The following is a 22,769-nucleotide window of genomic DNA, read 5'->3' as shown; positions in this document are numbered from 1 at the left end:
AAACAGTAAAAACAATAACTGCCCACTCCACCCACCTATCCCAGTGACAACAAACAAACAAGCTGCTTGATGGACTCCATCCTATTCTGGTTCTCCAGGCCTGTTGGCAAAACTAGATCTTCAGGGCCTTGCAAAACAGTGTCAAAGAGGAGGCCAATCTAATCTCCACAGAGATAATGTTGCAAAGGGAAGAAGCCACCACAGAGAAGGCCCTTCTTCTGGGTCCTGCCAGATGTACCTTCTTAGGAGAAGTAACCTACAACATTCCCTGCCTCCCTGCTCTGATGGGTTGGGTGGATGTAACCAGCAAGAGATGGTCCTTCAGATTCCTTGGTTCCAAGCTATGTTGGGCTTTAAAGGTGATAATCAGCACCTTGAATTGCACCCAGAAGCAAATTGGAAGCCATTGCAGAGAAGAGGTAACACATGTGCACACTTGGGTCTGCACAAAACCATGGAGCCGCCGTATTTTGAACCAATTGGAGCTTCCAGATGTTTTTCAAGGGCAGCCCCATGTTGAGCAGTAATAACAGATACCAGTATTCTGAGGATAATTTAAAATGTTTAAGAAACTGATAAGAAAGGAATGTTTCATTTACTATAACTGCCTTTGAAGCTGTCTGCCTCTTGGTTTGTATTCTAGATACAGTATGATTAGTATATGACAAATGGAAGAAATTTTGGATTCAGAAAAAGGCAATCAGACAAGCATCAAAGAATTTATCCTTCTGGGTTTTGGGAATCTTCCTCAACTGCAGCCTTTCCTTTTCTGTTTCTTCTTGGTGATTTATCTGACGACAATAACAGGAAACCTTCTTATTTTTATTTTAATTGTGACTGATGAACACCTCCACACCCCAATGTATTTATTCCTGGCCAATTTGTCTTGCCTAGACACTTGCTATAGCTGTAATTTGCTGCCTAAAATGCTGGCCAGTTTGCTGACTGGTGAGAAAACTATGACTGTTATTGGGTGCGTAGCCCAATATCATTTTTTCTGTCTATGTGGAACCACAGAAACATATATTTTGACTGCAATGTCTTATGATCGCTATCTGGCAATTTGTAGACCCTTGCACTATGGTTCTATTATGAGTATGAAATTTTGTTTCCAGCTTATGGTAGGAGCATTGGTAAGTAGTTTAATATTTAATGTAGTTTTTGTAGCTCTCATGACTCAATTTTCTTTTTGTGGGCCTAATGTCATAGACCATTACTTTTGTGATTTTCGTCCACTGGTGAAACTGTCCTGTACATATACTATTCTCGCTGAATACTTCTCTTTTTGCATATCCATTATTTTTGTTGTTATTCCATTCGTTTTGAGCATCATTTCCTACATTTGCATCATAGCTACCATCATCAAAATTCAATCCACCATTGGAAGGCAAAAGGCCTTTTCAACCTGCTCCTCTCATCTTATGGTGATTTCCCTCTTTTATGGCACATTAATCATTGTCTATACATTGCCAGACATACCTTCTCTCAGACAATTCAACAAAATATTTTCTATTTTCTACACAATTATGACACCTTTGTTCAATCCCCTTATCTATACTTTGAGAAACAAGGAAGTTCACAAAGCCCTAATACGATTTTCTGATAAAATTGTAATCCTTGGTATTTCTTTTCACTTTTTTAGGTAGCCAAAGTTTTTACTGGGGAAATGAAAATTTGGTGTCAACAATAGGGTGACATATATTCTGTTTAGCAGTATTACTTGAGAATTCAGAGTAGATTATGGAGGGACAACATTGTTTCATGTAAGATTGCTCTTCTCTCCTTATTTCTGAGGTAATTCTGTTTTAACTCCTGTTGTCTTTCCATGTATTTCCATGTATATTTATACATATATATGTTTGTACAGATAGATGATAGTTAATAGATAATAGACAGACAAACAGACAATGTGCATGTATATGTGTATGTGTGTATCTATGTATATGTTATTAATTAATGAAAACTAATACAGATTGGACTCAAAGAGAGAAAGATAACTAAAAAGAGAGTAAAAGGAAAAAGAGAGGAAAAAGAAAGAACAAAAAAGAACACAAAGAAAAGAAAAAAGTGCAAGAAAGAAACAATGAAGAAGTTACTTCCAATCTTTATCGCAAGTATAAACAAGTATGATAGCTCTTCATCACAATATAGTTACAAACAGATATCTCGTCTTCTCATAACCCATTTCTTATCTATAAGCAACTTCATAAAACATATAGTTTTTAATTCTAATGGCAGCAAAAATTCTGTAAATGGTTGCCTGAATTTCATTAACAGGTGTCTTATTTTAACCTTGATCAAATAAACCTGCTTTATATTACTTTACCTCTGAGAATCTTAATCTTTAGTTCATTAAAATATTCTCACGGGAACTGATCTCTTTTTAAGGCTTGAACAAACCTCTTTTGTAAATCCAGTAAAAAGACATTATCCAGGTCTTTCATTTATATTTTCCTTTTTATTTTTAAAACTTCACCCAGCTTTGCTTGTATATCCAATAAAAAAATTGGTATCTGGGTTACTCTTTTGATTTGCAAGTTCTGTTTCCATTTTATATAATACCTGTTTTGTAATCCACAGTTTTTTAAATCCAATATTTGATTCCACTACTTCTGTGTCAAACAAGTTTTGTGCCATTTTTCATTAACATTTTTTAAACATTATTAATATACAGAAACATGAGCTGTGATACCACAGTTGTTATCAATATCAATAAGTATCAGTATCAATATCAATAGCTCTGACACTTATATAACTGTTTCAGAGTGCTTTACAGCTCTCTCTAAGTCATTTACAGAGTCAGCATATTGCCCCAACAGTCTGGATCCTCATTTTACCAACCTTGGAAGGATGGAAGGCTGAATCAACCTTGAGCCAGTGAGAATCGAACTGTTGGCATTTGACAGAATAATCCTTAAATACTGCATTCTAACCAATCCATCACCACAGCTCTTAGAATGCAGTATTACAGGCTAACTCTGCCTACAGACATGATCCTGATGGGCTTGAGGTTGACTCAGCCTTCCATCCTTCAGCAGTCAGTAAAATGAGAACCCAGATTGTTGGGGGGAAACTGCTGAGAAAGTGCTATAAAGAACTATGGAGTGGTATTAAATTTAAATGCTGTTGCTATTGCTGTATTATGGCTATTAATTTATGGTTCAATTCTTCAAAGATCTCCTTTAATATTTCAATAGTTACAGTGTCTATAGAGATTCTCAGTCAACTACCTCTTAGTTGTCCCAAGGATGCTTTTAAGAAGGCAATTGGATGTTCTTTATTTTTTTCTTTGAAGACATTTCACAAACTGAAGTAGCTTCTTGGATGAGAAGCAAATGTCTTCAAGGAAAAAAACAAAGTCCAGTTGCTTTTTCAAAAGCACCTGTGGAACAACTGGTACACTGCTTTGTTCATTTTGTAAAATTCAAAAGGAGTGATTTCCCCCCTCTTTTTGCTGGTATCTTTAGTCCCCTCTAGTGTCTGATATAAATCATTAGGTTTCTAATAGACAAAATAATATAGTTGCCATGAAAACCTGTTTAATTTATATGGTTTATTTATTAGTTAGTGCAACTTACAGTAAAAATTTCAATATTCCAAATTTGTCTGGATATATTTTTTTGTTCAGAAATGAAGGATGAAGATGAAGATGAATTCACTGTGGTTTTTCAAACTTTTCATTTTTTGAAAAAAAAATCTTCTAATTTTAAGATGTTAGATCATTGGTGTCAAACTTGCTGCATCACATGATGTGTCGTGACATATCGTGACTTTTTTGCATTGCCGGAGCTGGGATGGGTGCAGTCTCAGCATGATGCAACTGGCCACCGGCAGTTTGACACCCCTGCGTTAGATAAACAATTTCTAGAAATGATTAGAAGTGAAGCTAGCAAACATAGTGTCCTTTAAATGACTGCTGTTGTTGAGAGCTTGCTGATTAATCCCTTTGTTTCCTAGCACTCAAACCAATAGAATGAGAAGCAGCTGTCCAGAGCACATATAAGTGATTTCCCATCCTTTCCAAAGTTCTTAAAGTTTCCAAAGAACCAGTCTACTCACTGGTTCTTTGGTATTTGTTGTCTCTGTTAGGTATTGTTGTGCAGAGGTCTCCTTGTGCTACCAAGGAATTGCACAGACAAGGAAGGGTATTGAGAGCAGTAAGTGTTCACAGTAACCACAAGATACACTGAGTTGTGAAAATAGAAAGTAGTTTACTTCAAGGTGGTGTAAAATAAAAAATGCACAGTCAAAAATAATCAGTCCAGGTCATACACAAAAATAACAGTCCAAGTACAAATCCTAATACAAAGTCTTCTTACCAGTCCAGAGGTCAAAAACACAGTTATGCAGATACAGAGCAAAAAAGCAATAATAGAGCGATCAGCAAATTCAGATATTCAGAGAGATCCAGTGAGAGAGAGAATCTACATTTCTAGCTCCCTCTTATGGCCATGAGCAACCTCACACGCCCATGGATCAATTACCTTCTTAAAGTTACAACATCATCATGGCTTATATATTTCCAACCCAATATGTAGGCTATCATCCTATGCCTAACAGTCTCTATTCTCCAAAGAGGCTCATTTAATTCACCATGCCTTCACCAAAGTCTTCTATTTGAGAAATTTCTTTTTCAACGGATGCTTGATTTGAAAATTTGTTGTTAGTTTTTGTCTTTCTTGGTTGCCAATATACAGATATTTTTCCTGTATTCAGTTTTTCATTGTATAATATATGTATCTCCTGGTTTAAATGTGCTTTAGTAGTTTTAATAATTTTAAGAAAAATAAGTGAAAATATGCTTGATATTTTTTTTAAAAAAGTGAGTTCTTACTACAGCTCCAGTCATTATACATTACATCAGGTTAATGATTCAAAGTTTCAATGAAGATTCCAAATAGAAATATTTTTTTAAAAAAATATGATCTACAGAAAAATACAGGAAGCTCAAAGTCTAATATAAGAAAATTTGGAGAAAAAAATAAGCAATAATTTCTAAAATTGATTTATCTGGCTGTCATAGCACAAACAATATGGTCTCTGTGGTTAGTGTATAATTTAACTGAGGAAAATAAATGCAAAATCTATTGCTCTTGCCTTTTCCTTGATACAGGATGACTAGTGGACAAACCAAATTTTCAAAATGCTGATGACACAAAATATAGATGGCTTTTATTTTTTTGACTGAATGTGAATTCAGTCTTTGTACTTTCAAGATGACCTGAATTCTTTGCACTTTCAGGATGACTTGCCTGAAAATTTTCAAATGTTCAGAAGCAGGAAGCTCTAAATAACACAGCAATCCCAGGGAAGAAAAAATAATGGAGATATCTCCTTTTGGGTGTTTGCTAAGTTGGTGCAGTATACCAGAAAATCAATGACAAATTAATTATATATTCTTAGAAACATTTCTGGAGTATAGCAGAAAAGCCTCCAGCTTGCCCAACCTATTTAGAGAACAATCAGTATTGAATCTTTGGAGAATCTGTCATTAATATAGTATAATATTCTATAGCAAGAGTTCTTATTATTTGTTGTTGTTGTTAGCTGCGAAGTCGTGTCCGACCCATCGCGACCCTATGGACAACATTCCTCCAGGCCTTCCTGTCTTCTACCATCTTCTGGAGTCCATTTAAGCTCACGCCTACTGCTTCAGTGACTCCATCCAGCCACCTCATTCTCTGTCGTCCCCTTCTTCTATTGCCCTCGATCTTTCCCAGCATTAGGCTCTTCTCCAGTGAGTCCTTCCTTCTCATTAGGTGGCCAAAGTATTTGAGTTTTAGCTTCAGGATCTGGCCTTCTAAAGAGCAGTCAGGATTGATCTCCTCTAGGACTGACCGGTTTGATCGCCTTGCAGTCCAAGGGACTCGGTTCTTATTATACTATCCTCCATATTGCATTTGATTTCATGCTATTTTTGGGGGGGTGGGCAAAGACTTCAATTAATGAGTCTGTGCAAGATCTATGGTCCTTACTTTTCCCATCACACAGGATGACTAATGAATAAATCATTTTTTCAACATACTGAGGGCAGAAGTATTAAGGGTTTTATTTTCATGAATAATTATGACACTTTATACTTCAGGAAGACATGTCTGAAAAAGATTTCAAATGAGTCAATCAGTCCTCAAAATCAGGAAGTGCTAAATAACAAAGTAATCCCAGGAAAGAAAAATTAACAGAGAAATCTCCTTTTGGGTGTGTAAATGAGTTGCATCAGTAAACCAGAAAATCAATGCCAAATCTCCTAGGATTAATTAATTATATATTGGTAGAAACACTTCTATTTATAGCAAGAAAAGCTCCAGCATGTCCAGAGAATAGGTCCTTCACAAGTCATTAGGAGAAAAATCTATATCAAATCTTTGGACAATCAGTCATTAATATAGTGGAGAGAAATTCCAGTTTCAAAGCAATTATACATTGGAGAAGACTGATGCACTTTTTCATAGCACTCTTTTCCATTAAAGCTTGAATGGCTTAGCAGATTGCACTAAATCATATTATGTTTTAATTTTAGTCTTTGTGGTTTGTAAACTTTTACCACATGTCTGAGCCCACCTTCTGTTAAAACACAACTTGCAATCATGCAATGTATAAATCCATCCCAGAGAAAAAGAATTCAAATCATTGGGACTCTTTTTCTCTTTGTGAAAATATATGATATTTTTCTTTGGAGAAAATAACTTCTGGTGCTTAAAAAGATAGCTTCTTGTGCTACAGCTGACTTTACATATGATTTACTATGCAGTTTCAACTTCTGGATTGATAGCATGTGTAGAATTTAATTCAGGAACGGCTGAAGAAAAACATTTATTCTTCATATAGTAAGAGATTAGTCTGTCATTTTCATTCCTTTCTAAAGTTTGAATATTGATAAGGAAATTATGAGATAGTGTGGTAATACAATGCAGATTTTTCAAGAACAAGAGTTGAAAAAAATAATATTCTGTGAGTATTACATTATATTCTTTATGTTTTTGATTCAGTCTTGACTCATGGTTACTGCTTGAGTGAACTCCTCTTAAAAGGTTTTAACCAAATATGTGAAAAATTATGTATTAAGAGTTTAATGTTAAACATTATTTGTGGTAAATGCAAGATTATTTCATTAATGCTACATTATATACTGTAACTACTGTATATTGCACAGTCTTCCCTTTTTCAAATAAACATAATTACAATGTTTTTAGTGTTCCACATGTCTTCTGCAATATATTAAGTATGTCATTAAGTCCAGTCATCTTTCCTTTGGTACTTTTCTTGGTCAATAATGCTATCTGTTGTTTTTTTTTTAATTCCAAGATCAAATTACTACAAAAATTAGAAAGGTTGTGACTTGTGTGGAGACAACTATATCTATAACTAGAATCATCTACATATCACAACAAATACTCTAGAAAACAAAAAGTAGCTTTGGGAAAGAAAAGAGAAGTGGAAATGTTTGATCCAATTATATTGCCCTCAAGCATAGGCTTCAGATAGAAGTACGATTTTGCTACTTATAATGTAAAATCCCAGTCATTCTGCTATTTGAGTGAAATAATATTGAATATCAGCTAATAACATTTACAAAATACTTTTAGCAAAATTTAAGGTCATAAGGAAATTTAGCATAACTCTGCCTTTGAAAATGCCTGCTTGATATATGTTCTAGATTTGATTGACATTTGATACATGGAAGAAATTCTACATATTGAAAATGGAAATGAGACGAGTGTCAAAGAATTTATCCTTCTGGGTTTTGGCAATTTCCCTCAACTGCAGCCTTTCCTCTTCACATTCTTCTTGATGATTTATCTGATCACAATAACTGGAAACATTTTCATCTTTCTGCTAGTTCTGGTTGATCAGCAACTTCACACACCAATGTACTCCTTCCTGGCAAATTTGTCTTTCCTGGATGCTTGCTATAGCTGTATCTTGCTGCCTAAAATGTTGGTCAGCTTGCTGACTGGTGAAAGAACCATTTCTGTCCATGGATGCCTAATGCAATATCATTTTGTGTGCCTTTGTGGAACTACAGAAACATACATTTTGGCTGCAATGTCTTATGATCGCTATTTGGCAATTTGTAGACCTTTACGCTATGCTTCTATTATGAATCAAAAACTCTGTTTCCAGCTTATGGCTGGGGCATGGATAAATAGTTTGATATTTGATCTGATTCTGCTGGGTTTTACCACTCAGTTATTCTTCTGTGGGCCTAACATCATAGACGATTACTTTTGTGACTTTCGTCCATTGCAGAAATTATCATGTACTGACACAAGTCTCATTGAATTAATTGCTTTTTGTGAAGCTGTTTTTTTCATAATTGTTCCATTTCTATTGACCATCACCTCCTATGTTTGCATCATTGGAACCATCATCAAAATCAAATCCACTACTGGAAGACAAAAAGCCTTTTCAACCTGCTCTTCTCATCTCTTGGTGGTTTCCTTCTTTTATAGCACATTAATAATTGTGTATGTGCTGCCAGACACTCCCTCCCTCAGACCCTTGAATAAAATCTTCTCCATTTTCTATACGGTTATGACATCCTTGTTCAATCCCCTTATCTATACTTTAAGAAACAAAGAAGTTCACAAAACCATAAAAAGGCTTTTTAATAAAAAAATAATGTATCACATGAATCATCTGAAATTTACAACATCTCTTCATTTCATTAGTTTACTAAATTTTAATGCTAGATTTTAAAATCTGATGTAAATAAGTGGATATTTATTAAAAGTTGTTGATACTTTGCATCTTTTGTCACCAGGATGTAGAAATTTCTTTATAGTCTCTTATCATTGAGATATTATTTATATCATCATTATAATATGATACTATCAGATATAATTATTTCAGTGAGTTCCATCATTTAGATTTTTCAGGAATATACTTTTGTACATATTTATTAAATAAAGGAATTTGCATTCAGGGCTTGGGACTTTATTGATTAAGTCTTTGAGTCATTCTTCACTAATGAAATCATTGTCTCTTTGTCTACCACACTATTATGTTAATTCCTGATACTGAGGCTGGGATTAATTCCAAACTAACCACTGAGTCTTGATGCTCACCACCCAAATAAAATGGGAGGCTCTGTCAATTTCTCTTCTAATGAGGAATTGTCCAGTGTGATTTTTGTAGTGGGTATTGCCTATCTAAAACAGAAAATATTTATCTTCATTAGGACTTCAGAATTGAGACTTGAATATTACACTCCCTTTGAATGTGAATCACATAAATGTGAATTTAATTTGACCACATAGTGGGAAGATGCATTATCATCCAAAATTAAGGGCTGGTCTTTCAGAACTGAGACTTGAATATTACTCTCCCTTTGAATGTGAATCACATAAATCTGAAATTTAATTCAGCCACATAATGGGAAGATGTATTATCATCCAAAATGAATAGACTGGTCTTGTGTGAGTGCACATTTTGTAATACTGAAATCAAATAAGCACCTTCCAGTAGCTTCTTTCCTTGGAAATTGAGATGTGTGGCTATTGTATAAGAATTATCATTATAATTATTTGGTGGCATTCTAGGAGGTTGTAACATAGAACCAAAGAGGGGGAGTAAATAAGTATATGGATTGGATGAAATCTATAATGTATGTGGAAAGGACCTTGGGAGACAGGGGGAAGAGTGCAGTGAGGGCAATAGTCAGATAATGTGGGCATGGCAAATATCTCAGAAGACACCCTCCCTAGTTTCTATAAAGATGAGAGTAGAGAAATGTAATTTCAGGTTTACAAGTTTCTTTTAATAACCTTACAATAAAGCACAGTGCCATGGTTCTGACACATATTTTTATGTGTGCTTCTTATCTAGACTAGCTTAAAAGGCTGACAAAATTTTCTTTGGCTTATGCTCTAATTCAATTGTTATTTTATGTCTGACAACACAACTGCAGACTCTCAAGAAGTGTTACCTGAGAAAGATTTAAATTACTTTTTCAAAATAATAAGCTGTCTACAAGATAGAAATCTTAAAAAGATTTTAGAAAATAATTAATGTAAAATCCCTTTTGGATTTAGGAGACTGGTTGCATTTTATAGTTTTCCAGAAAACCAGCAGATTAATTTCAAATTCCCCAGTGTACTCATTTGAAGTTCTAAGGATGTGGGTAATGTTCCAATATACTGCATATTTTTTTCTTTATCATACAATTTAAAGATATAGCACTAATGAAGGTTAGGATATCTATGAATTTTATACTCATTCAAGGCAGGTAAGTTCTAGTCTCAGATACTGCAAGACTTATAATTAGAAAATGAAGACATCAAATTAACTCATGTATATGTATATGTAATATGTATACTGTATGTTTGTATGTATAATTTGATCATTTTTGTGTATTGTGATTTATAAACAATGCTTCTTGCTCGTTTGTACTATGATTCAGGACCACGTATTTATTCTAAATTTATTTCTTTAAAGGTCACAATTGGGAGAAACAAGTATAACAAAATGTCAATAATCTAAACTTCATTCAATTTCAAACTATTTTCATATTAATACTGTCTAAATTCTGATTCTCAATAAAAATGTTGAGGTGATGATTAAGAAATGTGTTCAGTTAGTATTTAGGTAGCAAAGCTATCCTGCCTATCTTTGAATTTTTGGAAGATGATCTGGTCTATTTGGGCTTGTTCATCTTGGCAAATGATATTTGCCCAAAGATACTACTTAGAATGAAAAATGACTATGATTATTTAAGGTGATGACCAATAATGATATTTTAACATATCAATGATAATATTTTAATAAAGCATTATTTCACTCCTCTTAGTGATAAGTAGCTAATTAAACATAGCAATGCAATATTTTATACAAAGCAATACAATATCCTTTTTGCAGAAAGTCCAACAGTAAGCAGAGCAGGATATAGTTACCTATTTCTTTTCATATGTACAAATATGTACTCAACATATAATTCAATTTACTCAGCAAGAAAGATAAAAAGAAAAAATATATATAAAAAGATGAAATTTATAAGTTGTCAACCAAATCTAATCTAAAACTTGATCACAAGTCAGAATACATTCCTAGCTAGCCAAACTAGCTAAACCATTGTTCCTTTATAACAATGTCAATCAGACAAATTTTGACCAACTCAAGAATATGTTGAATTTGGATTATTTCATTTGCCGACATGGTTAATCAACAGAAGCTTTAAGTGAATTCATGATTGTAATAAAATGGATTCTGTAGCAAAACATGAATAATATCAGTCCCTGCATACAGAATTATCTTTATCACTCAGGATTATCTTTCCTCTGCTTAGTTATTTGATAAATATTTTATGTTTATTCTAATAATAAACAGGTTTCTGTTGATGTACAATTTATGCATTAGAAAATGAAAATATGAATGTGGAAGGATCCTAGACAAATAATGCAATAGTGTTAAGAAAATTTGTTAGTATCTTTTTTTAACATTATCATTATCTGGGACAATTGCAAAAGACCAAGTCTCTCTATTCTTGCTGTAATTTGTGCTTGGGGAGGTAGTTGATGGGACTAACATTAACATTCATTGTTGCCTTGTTTCTTGTAATTTTCAATTCTTCAGGTCTTTTGATATTCAGAGAAAAATATAGGTGAACTCTGAGGCAGAAGAACCTTCTGAGGTTAATTATTGAAATGATACCACCGATCACTAAGAATTTCATAGACAGATGGACAGTTTTAGTGATTCATTGTAGACAACATCTTTGATTTCATCCACAATACAGGCTACCTTTTGGAAGTGTGGATTCAGGGATCCAGTGGAAATCTCAGACTCATGATTTTCTGATTATACTGTACTTTTGAATGTGATGCCGTCAACTAAAAAAAATGCCGGCTTCAGAGAAAGGGAACCAATCAGACATCGTAGAATTCATTCTCTTGGGTTTTGGGAATTCTGTTCAGTTGCAATTTCTGCTTTTCTTACTTTTCTTGTTGATTTATCTTGTGACAATAACTGGGAACCTTCTCATTATTATGCTAGTTGTGGCTGACCCATGTCTTCACACCCCCATGTACTTTTTTCTGGGGAATTTGTCCTGTCTGGAGACATGCTATACTTCAAGTATATTGCCAAAAATGTTGAGTAATTTGTTAACTAGAAAGGCAACTATTACTGTGAGTCAATGTCTGGCCCAATTTTATTTTTTTGGCTCTTTTGCAAGTGTAGAAACATATCTCCTTGCAGCAATGTCTTATGACCGCTATCTGGCTATATGTAGACCTTTCCTTTATAGTTTGATTATGAGTAGGAAGCTATGTGTTTATCTTATGGCTGGGTCATGGCTAAATGGGTTACTAGCTAATGGCATCACTTTGCTTCTTCTTGCTCAGCTATCCTTTTGTGGCCCAAATGTCATCGACCATTACTTTTGTGACTTGACTCCATTAGAAAAACTATCTTGTACTGATACAAGTTTTCTTTACCTCATTGTCTCTCTCCTTTCCTTCATTGATGCTGTCATTCCATTTATTCTGACATTCACATCTTACATATGCATCATCATTGCCATAATAAAAATCAAATCCAGCATTGGAAGACAAAAGGCTTTCTCAAACTGCTCTTCTCATCTCATGGTGGTTTGTCTTTTTTATGGCACCCTTATCATTGTCTATATGTTGCCAGATAGCCCCACTCTGAGACATCTCAATAAATTTTTCTCCATATTTTATACAATTTTGACTCCATTGCTCAACCCCATCATTTATACTTTAAGAAATAAAGATATTCACAAAGCTTTAGGATGGGTTCAAAAGAAATTGAGAATTTTTGAAAGAAGTTATTTCTTTTCTTTATAGACACAACATCTGTAAAAGAGCTTCTAAAGTAGAGACAGATATCTTTTTTTTGCTGCCATACAATTTTGACTGTTTTTCCTTCCTATAGGATAGCAGGGCTGTCGCTGGTGATAGAGCAACATAACTGGAGTAGATGAATTAATCTATATAGAAGGAGCTTGATTTTTTCATAAGTGTTTTGCAAGGTTTGAAGGACCTTATCATATAACTACTGTATTTTAAGCTTAACACTGCAAGTTAGCCATAAGTATGAAGAACAGAGAGCAGAAAATTAGCTATTTGGCTTATCAAGTTCTGATAGTTTTGATCATCATAGAGCATTTTTTTACTAATTCCTTTTCTGTATATAAATTCCTTCTTGGAGAAAATACATAAAATTTATTTCCAATTCTGTTGTGATCTTTGTTCCTTGTTGGAACAATCACTCAAGAAAATAACATTTCATGTACAACAATTGCATAGCTTTTGTATAAAAATATGAATACAGTTATCCCTTTATTGTTGTCCTCAGTTCCAACACAACTAAACTCTCTCTCTCTCTCTTTTACACACACACACACACACACACACACACACACACACACACACACACACACGATTAAACTGACTTTTTGTCTATTGCAGAGAGGTTACTTAAATTAGTATCTAGTAAGATAGTTCCCAAAAGTTGTCTTGTTGCTTTTTGATTTTAGTAAGAGTGTAGAAAAAGGAATGAGTAAAGTAGAAATGGAGAAAATAAAGTAGTAGCTGACTGTAGAATAGAGAAGCCCTTACAATCTATAACCTGATTTTCTCATTTTCCTTTCTTTTTATCCAAAAGTAACCAGACGAATCTCATTAATGTAGTCATAAAATATTACTATTCAAAACCACTTTGGGGAGTTGTTAATTTTTCTTGTGTTGCTTTTGATCCTGGAAGTTCATGTCTTGCTCTTATCTTCCAGTCATATTAGATTTTTTCCCCTGATCTATGGCAGATCATTGTTGTGATTATACACCATACAATTACACTTTTATGTACCTATGCAGGCAGGTGGGCTCTATGTATTGTTTTAGATTGAATGTTCCTTATACTGTTCATTAATCTCACTACCCATTTTGATCACTAGAGTTATTTGTTGGGCAAGCTTGCAAAGAGGTTACATTCTAGTTCAGCCTAACTTCTCTCTGGTTCAGCCAGCCCTTGGCTTTTTTATGTCCAAAGTAGCCTTCTAACATCCTTCATATGGGTTTACTGTTGTTTCCAATGTATCCTATAATATGGGTTGCCTTGGAGTTTTCACTGAAAATATTTCATATTGTTGAAAATTTTAGTAATCTAGTTTACCATTTGTTATAAAAGTACTTCTAATATTACACAAGCCTATTGATAATTCATAACAGAAATTTAAAATGGAATGGGATTTAGTGGAAATTTGAAATGTAAAATACATTTTAATAAACATAATAAAAATTATTCTGACAATTTTTCTGTTAATGTATGCTTATTATCTGTTACATTGTAATATCATTTATTAGATATTTTCTCAGCAGAATGATATACATTTTAATTACCATTGATTGTATGCATTTGAAAATTACTTTATTGCATTGGTAATGCATATGCCTGACAGACAATACATTTCATAAGTTGAGTATGGGATATATTTATTTTTAGTGATAAGTCACCACTAGAGTGGATTTGGACTTACTGTTTAGCCTATGACCTTTACAATCCATACAACTTGAATGTATATATTCATTCATTCATTTATTCATATGTGTGTATTAATAAGAGTAAATTTATTATTAAGCTCATGGAATTTAATGGAAGTTGAAAATGTAAAAAGAAATGTCAATGATATATTTTAATAAAAATAATAAAATTGTTCTAATAATAGCATTGTCTTCTTACTGATAATTGATGCTTATTATCTGCCTGATGTAACATTGTTTATTTCATACTTTCTCAAAAGAATGATAAAGATTTTAATAGTAATGGTCTTTGAAAGATAATAATAATAATAATAATAATAATAATAATAATAATAATAATAATAATAATAATAATAATAATAATAATAATAATAATAATAATAAGTTGGAAGGGACCTTGGAGGTCATCTAGTCCAACCCCCTGCTAAGGCAGGAAACCCTATACCATTTCAGACAAATGGCTGGCCAGTCTCTTCTTAAAAACTTCCAGTGTTTGAGCATTCACCACTTCTGGAGGCAGGTTGTTCCACTGGTTAGTTGTTCTAACTGTCAGGAAGTTTCTCCTTAGTTCTAGGTTGCTTCTCTCCTTGACTAGTTTCCATCCATTGCTTCTTGTCCTGCTTTCAGGTGCTTTGGAGAATATCTTGGCTCCCTCTTCTTTGTGGCAGTCCCTGACGTATTAGAACACTGCTATCATGTCACCCCTCACTTTTCTCTTCATTAAACTACACATACCCAATTCCAGCAACCGTTCCCTGTATGTTTTAGCCTCCAGTCCCCCAATCATCTTTGTTGCCCTTCTCTGTACTCTTTCTAGAGTCTCGACATCTTTTTACATCGTGGTGACCAAAACTGGATGCAGTATTCCAGGTGTGGCCTTACCAAGGCATTGTAAAGTGGTATTAGTACTTCACGTGATCTTGATTCTATCCCTCTGTTAATGCAGCCTAGTTGAAAGGTGCTTTATCAAATTGGTAATTAATATTCACAGTAGAGGGCCTATTTCATGATATGATAATTCAATCAGTGCATATTTACATGTCATGTATATTTATAAGTCTCAGAATATCAAAATTCTTCTCTTTTTGGTATAGCCAGATTTATATTTAACTAATTGCCTATATGATGCCATTCAGGACAGGAATGGAAAATAACAGAATAACAGAGTTGGAAGAGACTTTGATGGTCTTCTAGTCCAGCCCCCTACTCAAGCAGGAAACCCTATAACATTTCAGACAAACAGTTGTCCAATCTCTTAAAAGCTTCCAATGTTGGAGCACCCACAACTTCTGGAGGCAAGTCATTCCACTGATTAATTGTTCTAACTGTTAGGAAATTCATCCTTAGTTCCAGGTTGCTTCTCTCCTTGTTCAGTTTCCATCTGTTGCTTCTTGTCTTGCCTTCAGGTGTTTTGGAGAATAGCTTGACTCTCTCTTCTTTGTGGCAACCCCTGAGATATTGGAACACTGCTGTCATGTCCGCCCTAGTATTTCTTTTCATTAAAATAGACATGCCAATTTCCTTGTAGCTCATTGCAAATAGTTTCCCAGTCCCTGTTTTCAAATACTGATTCAATAGTTCTGTTTTTGACCTGTGCCTTTCAGAATGGATATACTCCATTGCTTTGTCCCAATAAAATTAAAGTCACAGCTATGATTGGCTACAGGATTTGAAAAGTCCTTTCACCTCCAGCTGCTAGTCACTGTCTTCTTAGTCATTTCAACTGCTGTGTTGCTATGCACACAGCTGATTTAAACTTGCTTTTATTTTTTTTAATGTAATTGATCCAGTGATGGCCCATTAAATCAAATGAACTATCCTCAGTTCCAAAAACTCAAGCTCTATTTAATCCCCTTATCAAAATAGGCACCTGTTTTAGGCTCTGGCTGTGTTCTTTCAGCTTTCCCAGATGTTTTGCCAGATGTTTTTTTTTAATTTCCCGTTTCATTTTAATGATGCAGTGTATAATGAACTGAGGAAGGCTTGCTGGAATTGGGGGTAAAATATCTGCAGAAAACCTGATCAATACTTTGTTATTAATCTCCTAAAACTTAACAGGTAAGTATATGTAGAAAAAGTGGGCTCCCTTTATTCCAAGAAATCAATAGATTCCTTGTTTTTATGAAGCTGAATTATCAGCATACTCTTATTAATGATTCCTATGGGCCAACAGAATGTGGGGAGAGAAAGGAAATTTATACCTATTTCTTTGATGACTGGCTTCCTAAAAGGAAACAGCAGTCTGTTTGCCATAAATGTTTCAGTTCATCAGACATGCCAATTCATTCATTCCTGCTTTTGTTATGTTTGTTCCTTGTTGGGTTCATGAACAATTCAAGATAATGAGAGGAAGAACATCCTTCCTGGGGAAAAAATATGCAAATATATTATCTTTGTTGCAATCACACTCAAGAGATATTGTGCGATTTGCCCACAGGGAACTGCTTCATCCTTGAGATCTAACCAATTTACAGGCCTCACCTTTTTCTTATTACTAAGTTTAACTCCTTCCCTTTCCTGTCCTCTTCCATATTTCCTGCCTTTGCAATATATACAGTATCTCAAGTTAGTCAATATACCTAATTCTCCTGTCTCGTATTTTCTCAGCAACAATCCGGTGAGGTCGATTGGGCTAAAAGAGAGAGAGTGACTGAGCCAAGGTTAACAACCAATTGGCTTTTCATGCCTAAGAAAGACATAGAACTCACAGTTTACTGGTTTGTAGGCCAGCATCTTAATCACTAAACCTAACTGGGTCTTTCTGGCCCATCATTTACCACCCAGCATATCAGTCATTGCTTGTTTCTATGCCTTCTAGTAGATCACTACAATCCATCTTTCCCACCACTAATACATCTCTTTAATTGCCTTTTCATCCATTTAAAAGCACTATTAGATGTCTAATTACTTATTCCATGAACAATACTATACACTTGAAGAGATGGTGGTGTGCTAGTTTCTCGATTCTGCAGTCATAACAACCATAAAAATCTTGTTTTGTTCAAGTTAAAATGTTTGTTCCTGGATATTTTTTTTCTATGAAGCCTGTATGTAGACATTTTTAAATAACATGAATATCCTCTTCTACCCATTCCAACCATACTTTGGGGGAAAATGTCTGATATTTAAAAATGCTGACATTCCCATATTTTATCACTCCTATTTTTAGAGCCATACAAACAGAAAAGAAACATTAATTATTTGTAGCTATTTCCCAGTTTCAATCTAGTTTATCACTATAAGCTTCTTCAGATCTTGCATTTACTTCTCCTCTGAACTGTTGGGAAATAAGTGCAAGTTTTGTGGTTCTTTCATCTCTATCAGACAAGTTAACTAATGAACAAGCAATAATTTGGAGATCAACATTACTGATTTCTTGGAGAATCTATCAAACACAATTATACCTTGTAGAAAGATGATGCCTTCTGTCATGACATTCTTTCCCATTAGAAGATTAGACTGCTTTAAAGATTGTACTAACTCGTAATATGGATTTTCAACTTCATCTAGGAAGATAGCCTATGTGATTTGTAAAAATGGTATAGTATTTTTATTTTTTATTTTTTTATTTTAATCCCATTTATATCCTGCCCTTCTCCGAAGACTCAGGGTGGCTTACAATCTAAGCACAAATCAATGTGCTTAGCAATAGCCTTCATTCTATGTATATGCCTGCTTATTAGGGCTTTCGCCCCCCCAGCGGCATTATTACAAAGTCAGCTTATTGCCCCCAACAATCTGGGTCCTCATTTTACCTACCTCGGAAGGATGGAAGGCTGAGTCAACCTTGAGCCTGGTGGGACTCGAACCTGCACTAATTGCAGGCAGCTGGTGTTACTTAAGGAGGCATTAGCCCACTGCTCCACCAAGGCTCCTAAGTTCAACCATTCCACACAGTGAAGAGAGGGGGTTGAACAATATAAGCCTATTATACTGGCCAACATGGCTCTAGATGGAGAAAGATTTGGTGACCTTCTTCAGTTTTCTTTGCCAAAAAAATGTTATGAATTGCCTCAAAGATGCAGAAGATACCAAAGACCTCTGATATGCAGATGATACAACATTATTTGCAGAAAGCAAGATAGATCTGGAGTGGTTAATTCAGAAAGTCAAAGATAAAAGTGAAAAATTTGGACTACACCTTAACATCAAGAAAACAAAGATAATGATGACTACAGAGAACACACAGATCTGAGTGCAGATCAACAGTGAGAATATTGAAACAGTAAAGGAGTTCAACTTGCTGGGCTCTAAAATCAACCAGCATAGTCATTTTAATTCTATTTCTATTTCAACTTTTATATTGTCTTTTAAATTTTGCCCTGTAAACTGCCCTGAGTCCTTCGGGAATAGGGCGATATATAAAAGTAATTAAATAAATAAATAATAAATAGTCATGGCAACCCTGATATCAAAAGGCATGCAGCACTTGTAATACTTGCAATGTCCAGTATAAATAACATCCAGATTAGTCAATGCAATGATTGACCAAATGCAGATTAGTCAATGCAATGATTTTTTCAATTGCTAAAACTGCCAAAACAAAGGCTATCATACTTTGGCCATATCAGGTGATTGACTCATTCAAAAGGTCAATCATGCTGAGAGTGATCAGCAGAAAAAGAAGGGGTTGCCTTACTATCCATTGGCTGGATACTATAAAGCCTGATACCAGGATGTATGGAGAGTGCTGATCCATAGAGTGGCTGAAGTTGGTCACAATTGAATGGTTGACAACGATGGTATAGTTTACCCTTATCAGTAAGTTCAGACAGTGTGATTTCTTCAAGAAATTGGTTCAAACAAATAAAGCATTCATGCAATGCATAAAGTCAATCCAGGACATATGAATTCAAAGGCTGGGAATATTTTTTATTTTGGGCTGATTTTATGAAAATATATAGGGTCATCAATGAGTTAAAGAATGATCATTTCAATCTGAAAATGATTTCAGTGTAACATGGGATCAAAAAGAGAAGTATATATGTAAATATACTGCTCAAAAAATAAAGGGAACACAAGATAAGACATCTTACAATTAAATACAGTACATTGTGTTGTTTAAGTGTTCCCTTTATTTTTTTGAGCAGTATATATAAATCTGATGAAATCTAGTTTCCAGTTGGTATCTACAGGTCACTTGTTATCATGTGTGCATGATGTTATCTTGCATACAAGATGCATTTATTGTAAAAGATTTTAATTATTTTCCAAAATAATAGATTCTAAGCAAGACAGAAATCCCATGGACAATTAATTAACACAAGAATCACATTTGGCTTTAGGAGACTGTTGCATTTAAAACTTGTGTAAATGAGAAGGTCAACTCCAATCTCTTTCATCACTTATTTAAGTGCTTAGGGAGTGTTCTAGTGTATACTAAATGCCAGGTTTTCTGCATTAATTTACAGATATAGCAATAGTGAGACTACAATTGCTATGAAGTTGATATTCACTTGAGGCAGGTAAGTTACATCCTCCGATACTTCCAGACTATTTCTGAAATTAGAATGGGCTTATATAATTCATTAAATAATAATATGATTTGTATTGTTTTGGTTTACTGTCATGTATGAATTCAGTCCATGTTCATTATATTACCTTAATTTCCAAAAATGGGACAAATACATATGACAACAACTGAGTGTAGTCCTCCTGGATCCCTATATCTTTTTGGAAGAGGATCTTGAAAACTGTTTTATGTGAATTTGACTATATGGATGAATGCTATTTGCATGAAACCATGGGTTAGGCTAGTCTTCATGTTGCACTAGATTCAGTAAGAAACTTAATCCAAAGGTTGCGTCCTACGAGAGAGAGAGAAAGATGGACAGCACCCTATTCCCAAGACATTTAGTTCATTTAATCAACCTTTGTGCTATTTTATAAAAAATGCAGTAACATTTGAGTACTATTTTTTTTTTTAAAAATCCTATTTAACTAATTGTAGCTAAACTACTTTTCCCTGCTATCACCATTGTCACTATCCACTGCATATGAAGTTCTATTTTACCTTGTAAGGATTTGTGGAAGTTATATCATTGCAACTAACTCACTATTAATATATTTATGTAATGCTCATTTTTTTCAGGCCTTTAGATACCCACAGGGGAAAAAAAAAGATGAACAAAGGATGACTTCTGAGTTCAGTCAGTTTTATGATTTCATTTATTACCTAATAGCCAGAAAGGCTGGTAGAAAGTTGGGATGATTCACTTAGGATGACATTCTGATTTAAGTTGCAAACTGCTTTTTGAAGTAGAATTGGTATTATAAGTATCTAGCTAAGAATTCGTGATTTTCTGTTTACATTCTGCTTCTGCATGAAATCTGGTGAACTGAAATAATGCTGGGTGCAGAGAAAGAAATCAAGCACACATCACAGAATTCATCCTCACGTTTGAGGGATCCTGTTGAACTGCAGTCTCTTGAGTTTCTTCCTCTTTCTGGTGATTTGTCTTGTGACAATAACTGGGAATCTTCTCATCATTGTGCTAGTTGTGACTGACTCATATCTTCAGAACATCAAAAAAATTTCTCATGGAGAATTTGTTTTGCTTAGAGACCTGCTATTCCTCAAGTATCTTATCAAAACTGTTAGCTATTTTTTTGAATGGAGACAGAACTATTATTGGGTTATAGGAATATGGCTTTCAAGGAAATGAACCCTAGAATTATACAATTATTTATTTCATCTTGACCACAGTTTAGAAATCTATGGAGGATTGATAGGAGATATATTTGGGAGTGAAAAAATAAATGGAAATGCCTGAGCCCACAAACTGTTCTGCATTATTTGCATGTTCTGTGTCTCCTATTTTTCCAAAACAGATATGAGGGAAAAGGATAATTTTGCACCAGCAGTATTTCAACTATAGCTAAAATCCTGCATGAAATAAGGATACATAAAAGCTACTAACCTTTTCAAGATGCTACTAAAATTTCATGAATAATAAGAAAATAATACTTCTTAACTCTGTCATTACCTGCTTCTTACTGTATATTACACATCTGCTACATTGCTATTTATTGTAGATCTGATTGACATTTGATGTATGGAAAACATTTTGGATACAAAAAAAGAAAATCAGACAAGCATCACAGAATTTATCCTTCTGGGTTTTGGGAATCTCCAGGAACTGCAGCCTCTCCTTTTCTGCTTCTTCTTGGTGATTTATCTGATGACAATAATTGGAAATATCCTCATCTTCCTGCTTGTTATGGCTGATCAGCTCCTTCATACTCCAATGTACTTCTTCCTGGCAAATTTGTCATTTCTGGATACCTGTTATAGTTCTACATTGCTGCCTAAAATGTTGGCAAACTTTCTGAGTGCTGAGAAAACAATTACTGTGAATGGATGTCTAGCCCAATATCATTTCTTCTGTCTTAGTGGAGCTACAGAAGCGTATCTTTTGGCTGCAATGTCATATGATCGCTATTCAGCAATTTGTAGACCTCTGTCCTACCCTTCTATTATGAATAAGAATTTTTGTTTCCAGCTTATTGCTGGGACTTGGATAAGTAGTATGATATTTAATGCTGTTCTGGTGGCTCTGGTGGCTCAGTTATCTTTCTGTGGACCAAATGTCATAGACCATTACTTTTGTGATTTACATCCACTGACAAAAATGTCTTGTAGTGACACAACTCTTTTTGAACTCTTTACTTTTTGCATGACCATCATTTTCACAATTCCTCCATTTCTTTTGACGCTCACCTCTTACATTTGCATCATTGTCAGTGTCATCAAAATAAATTCTACCATTGGAAGGCAAAAAGCTTTCTCAACCTGCTCCTCTCATCTCTTGGTAGTCTGCCTTTTTTATGGCACATCAGTCATTGCCTATACATTGCCAGATATTTCCTTCCTAAAACATCTCAACAAAATCATCTCTGTTTTCTATACTGTTGTAACTCCTCTGCTTAATCCACTTATCTACTCTTTAAGAAACAAAGATATTCACAAAGCCCTAGGACGACTTTTTAATAAAGTGTTAATTTTTGGCATGAATCACCCAAAATTGTAATAAACCAGTGCTGACATCTAATGGCAGATGAAGACTACAACAGCTATGGCTTTCATTCAGGACTTGGCAAAATCTGGAAAAAACTGATCTCTACTTGTGACCTTCAAAGCTGTAACAATACAGAACAGCTGTGACAAAAAAGAAAACAATCTGGGCTGCAGACAAAGTGAGACTTACAAACTTCAGGGAACAAAAAAAACCACAAAACCTTTTTGAACTTTCTGGATTAAAAGTATCT

General features: G+C 34.4%; 4 protein-coding genes across 4 annotated transcripts; all 4 read left to right on the top strand.

The window, feature by feature from the left end:
• Positions 1 to 668: 668 nt before the first annotated feature.
• On the top strand, positions 669 to 1,646 carry LOC308678918 (olfactory receptor 1E16-like; the record flags this gene model as incomplete). Its single annotated transcript, XM_081346148.1, has 1 exon — positions 669 to 1,646. One exon carries the CDS (start codon positions 669 to 671, stop codon positions 1,644 to 1,646), a length of 978 nt encoding a protein of 325 aa, XP_081202274.1.
• A 6,031-nt stretch (positions 1,647 to 7,677) lies between these two features.
• Positions 7,678 to 8,700, top strand: LOC308678917 (olfactory receptor 2AP1-like; the record flags this gene model as incomplete). The annotated part of the gene is made up of 1 exon (XM_081346147.1): positions 7,678 to 8,700. The coding sequence occupies one exon, from the start codon at positions 7,678 to 7,680 to the stop codon at positions 8,698 to 8,700; it is 1,023 nt and encodes a 340-aa protein (XP_081202273.1).
• A 3,137-nt stretch (positions 8,701 to 11,837) lies between these two features.
• Positions 11,838 to 12,806, top strand: LOC308678916 (olfactory receptor 5AR1-like; the record flags this gene model as incomplete). Its single annotated transcript, XM_081346146.1, has 1 exon — positions 11,838 to 12,806. One exon carries the CDS (start codon positions 11,838 to 11,840, stop codon positions 12,804 to 12,806), a length of 969 nt encoding a protein of 322 aa, XP_081202272.1.
• Positions 12,807 to 21,556: 8,750 nt separating this feature from the next.
• LOC308678914 (olfactory receptor 5F1-like) lies at positions 21,557 to 22,531 on the top strand (the record flags this gene model as incomplete). The annotated part of the gene is made up of 1 exon (XM_081346144.1): positions 21,557 to 22,531. The coding sequence occupies one exon, from the start codon at positions 21,557 to 21,559 to the stop codon at positions 22,529 to 22,531; it is 975 nt and encodes a 324-aa protein (XP_081202270.1).
• Positions 22,532 to 22,769: the final 238 nt, after the last annotated feature.

The sequence above is a fragment of the Vipera berus genome (genome assembly GCF_964194415.1).
Source record: "Vipera berus genome assembly, chromosome: Z".
Lineage (NCBI taxonomy): Eukaryota > Metazoa > Chordata > Lepidosauria > Squamata > Viperidae > Vipera > Vipera berus.
The sequence above is the reverse complement of the archived record's forward strand: the minus strand, read 5'-3'. Positions and strand labels throughout refer to the sequence as shown.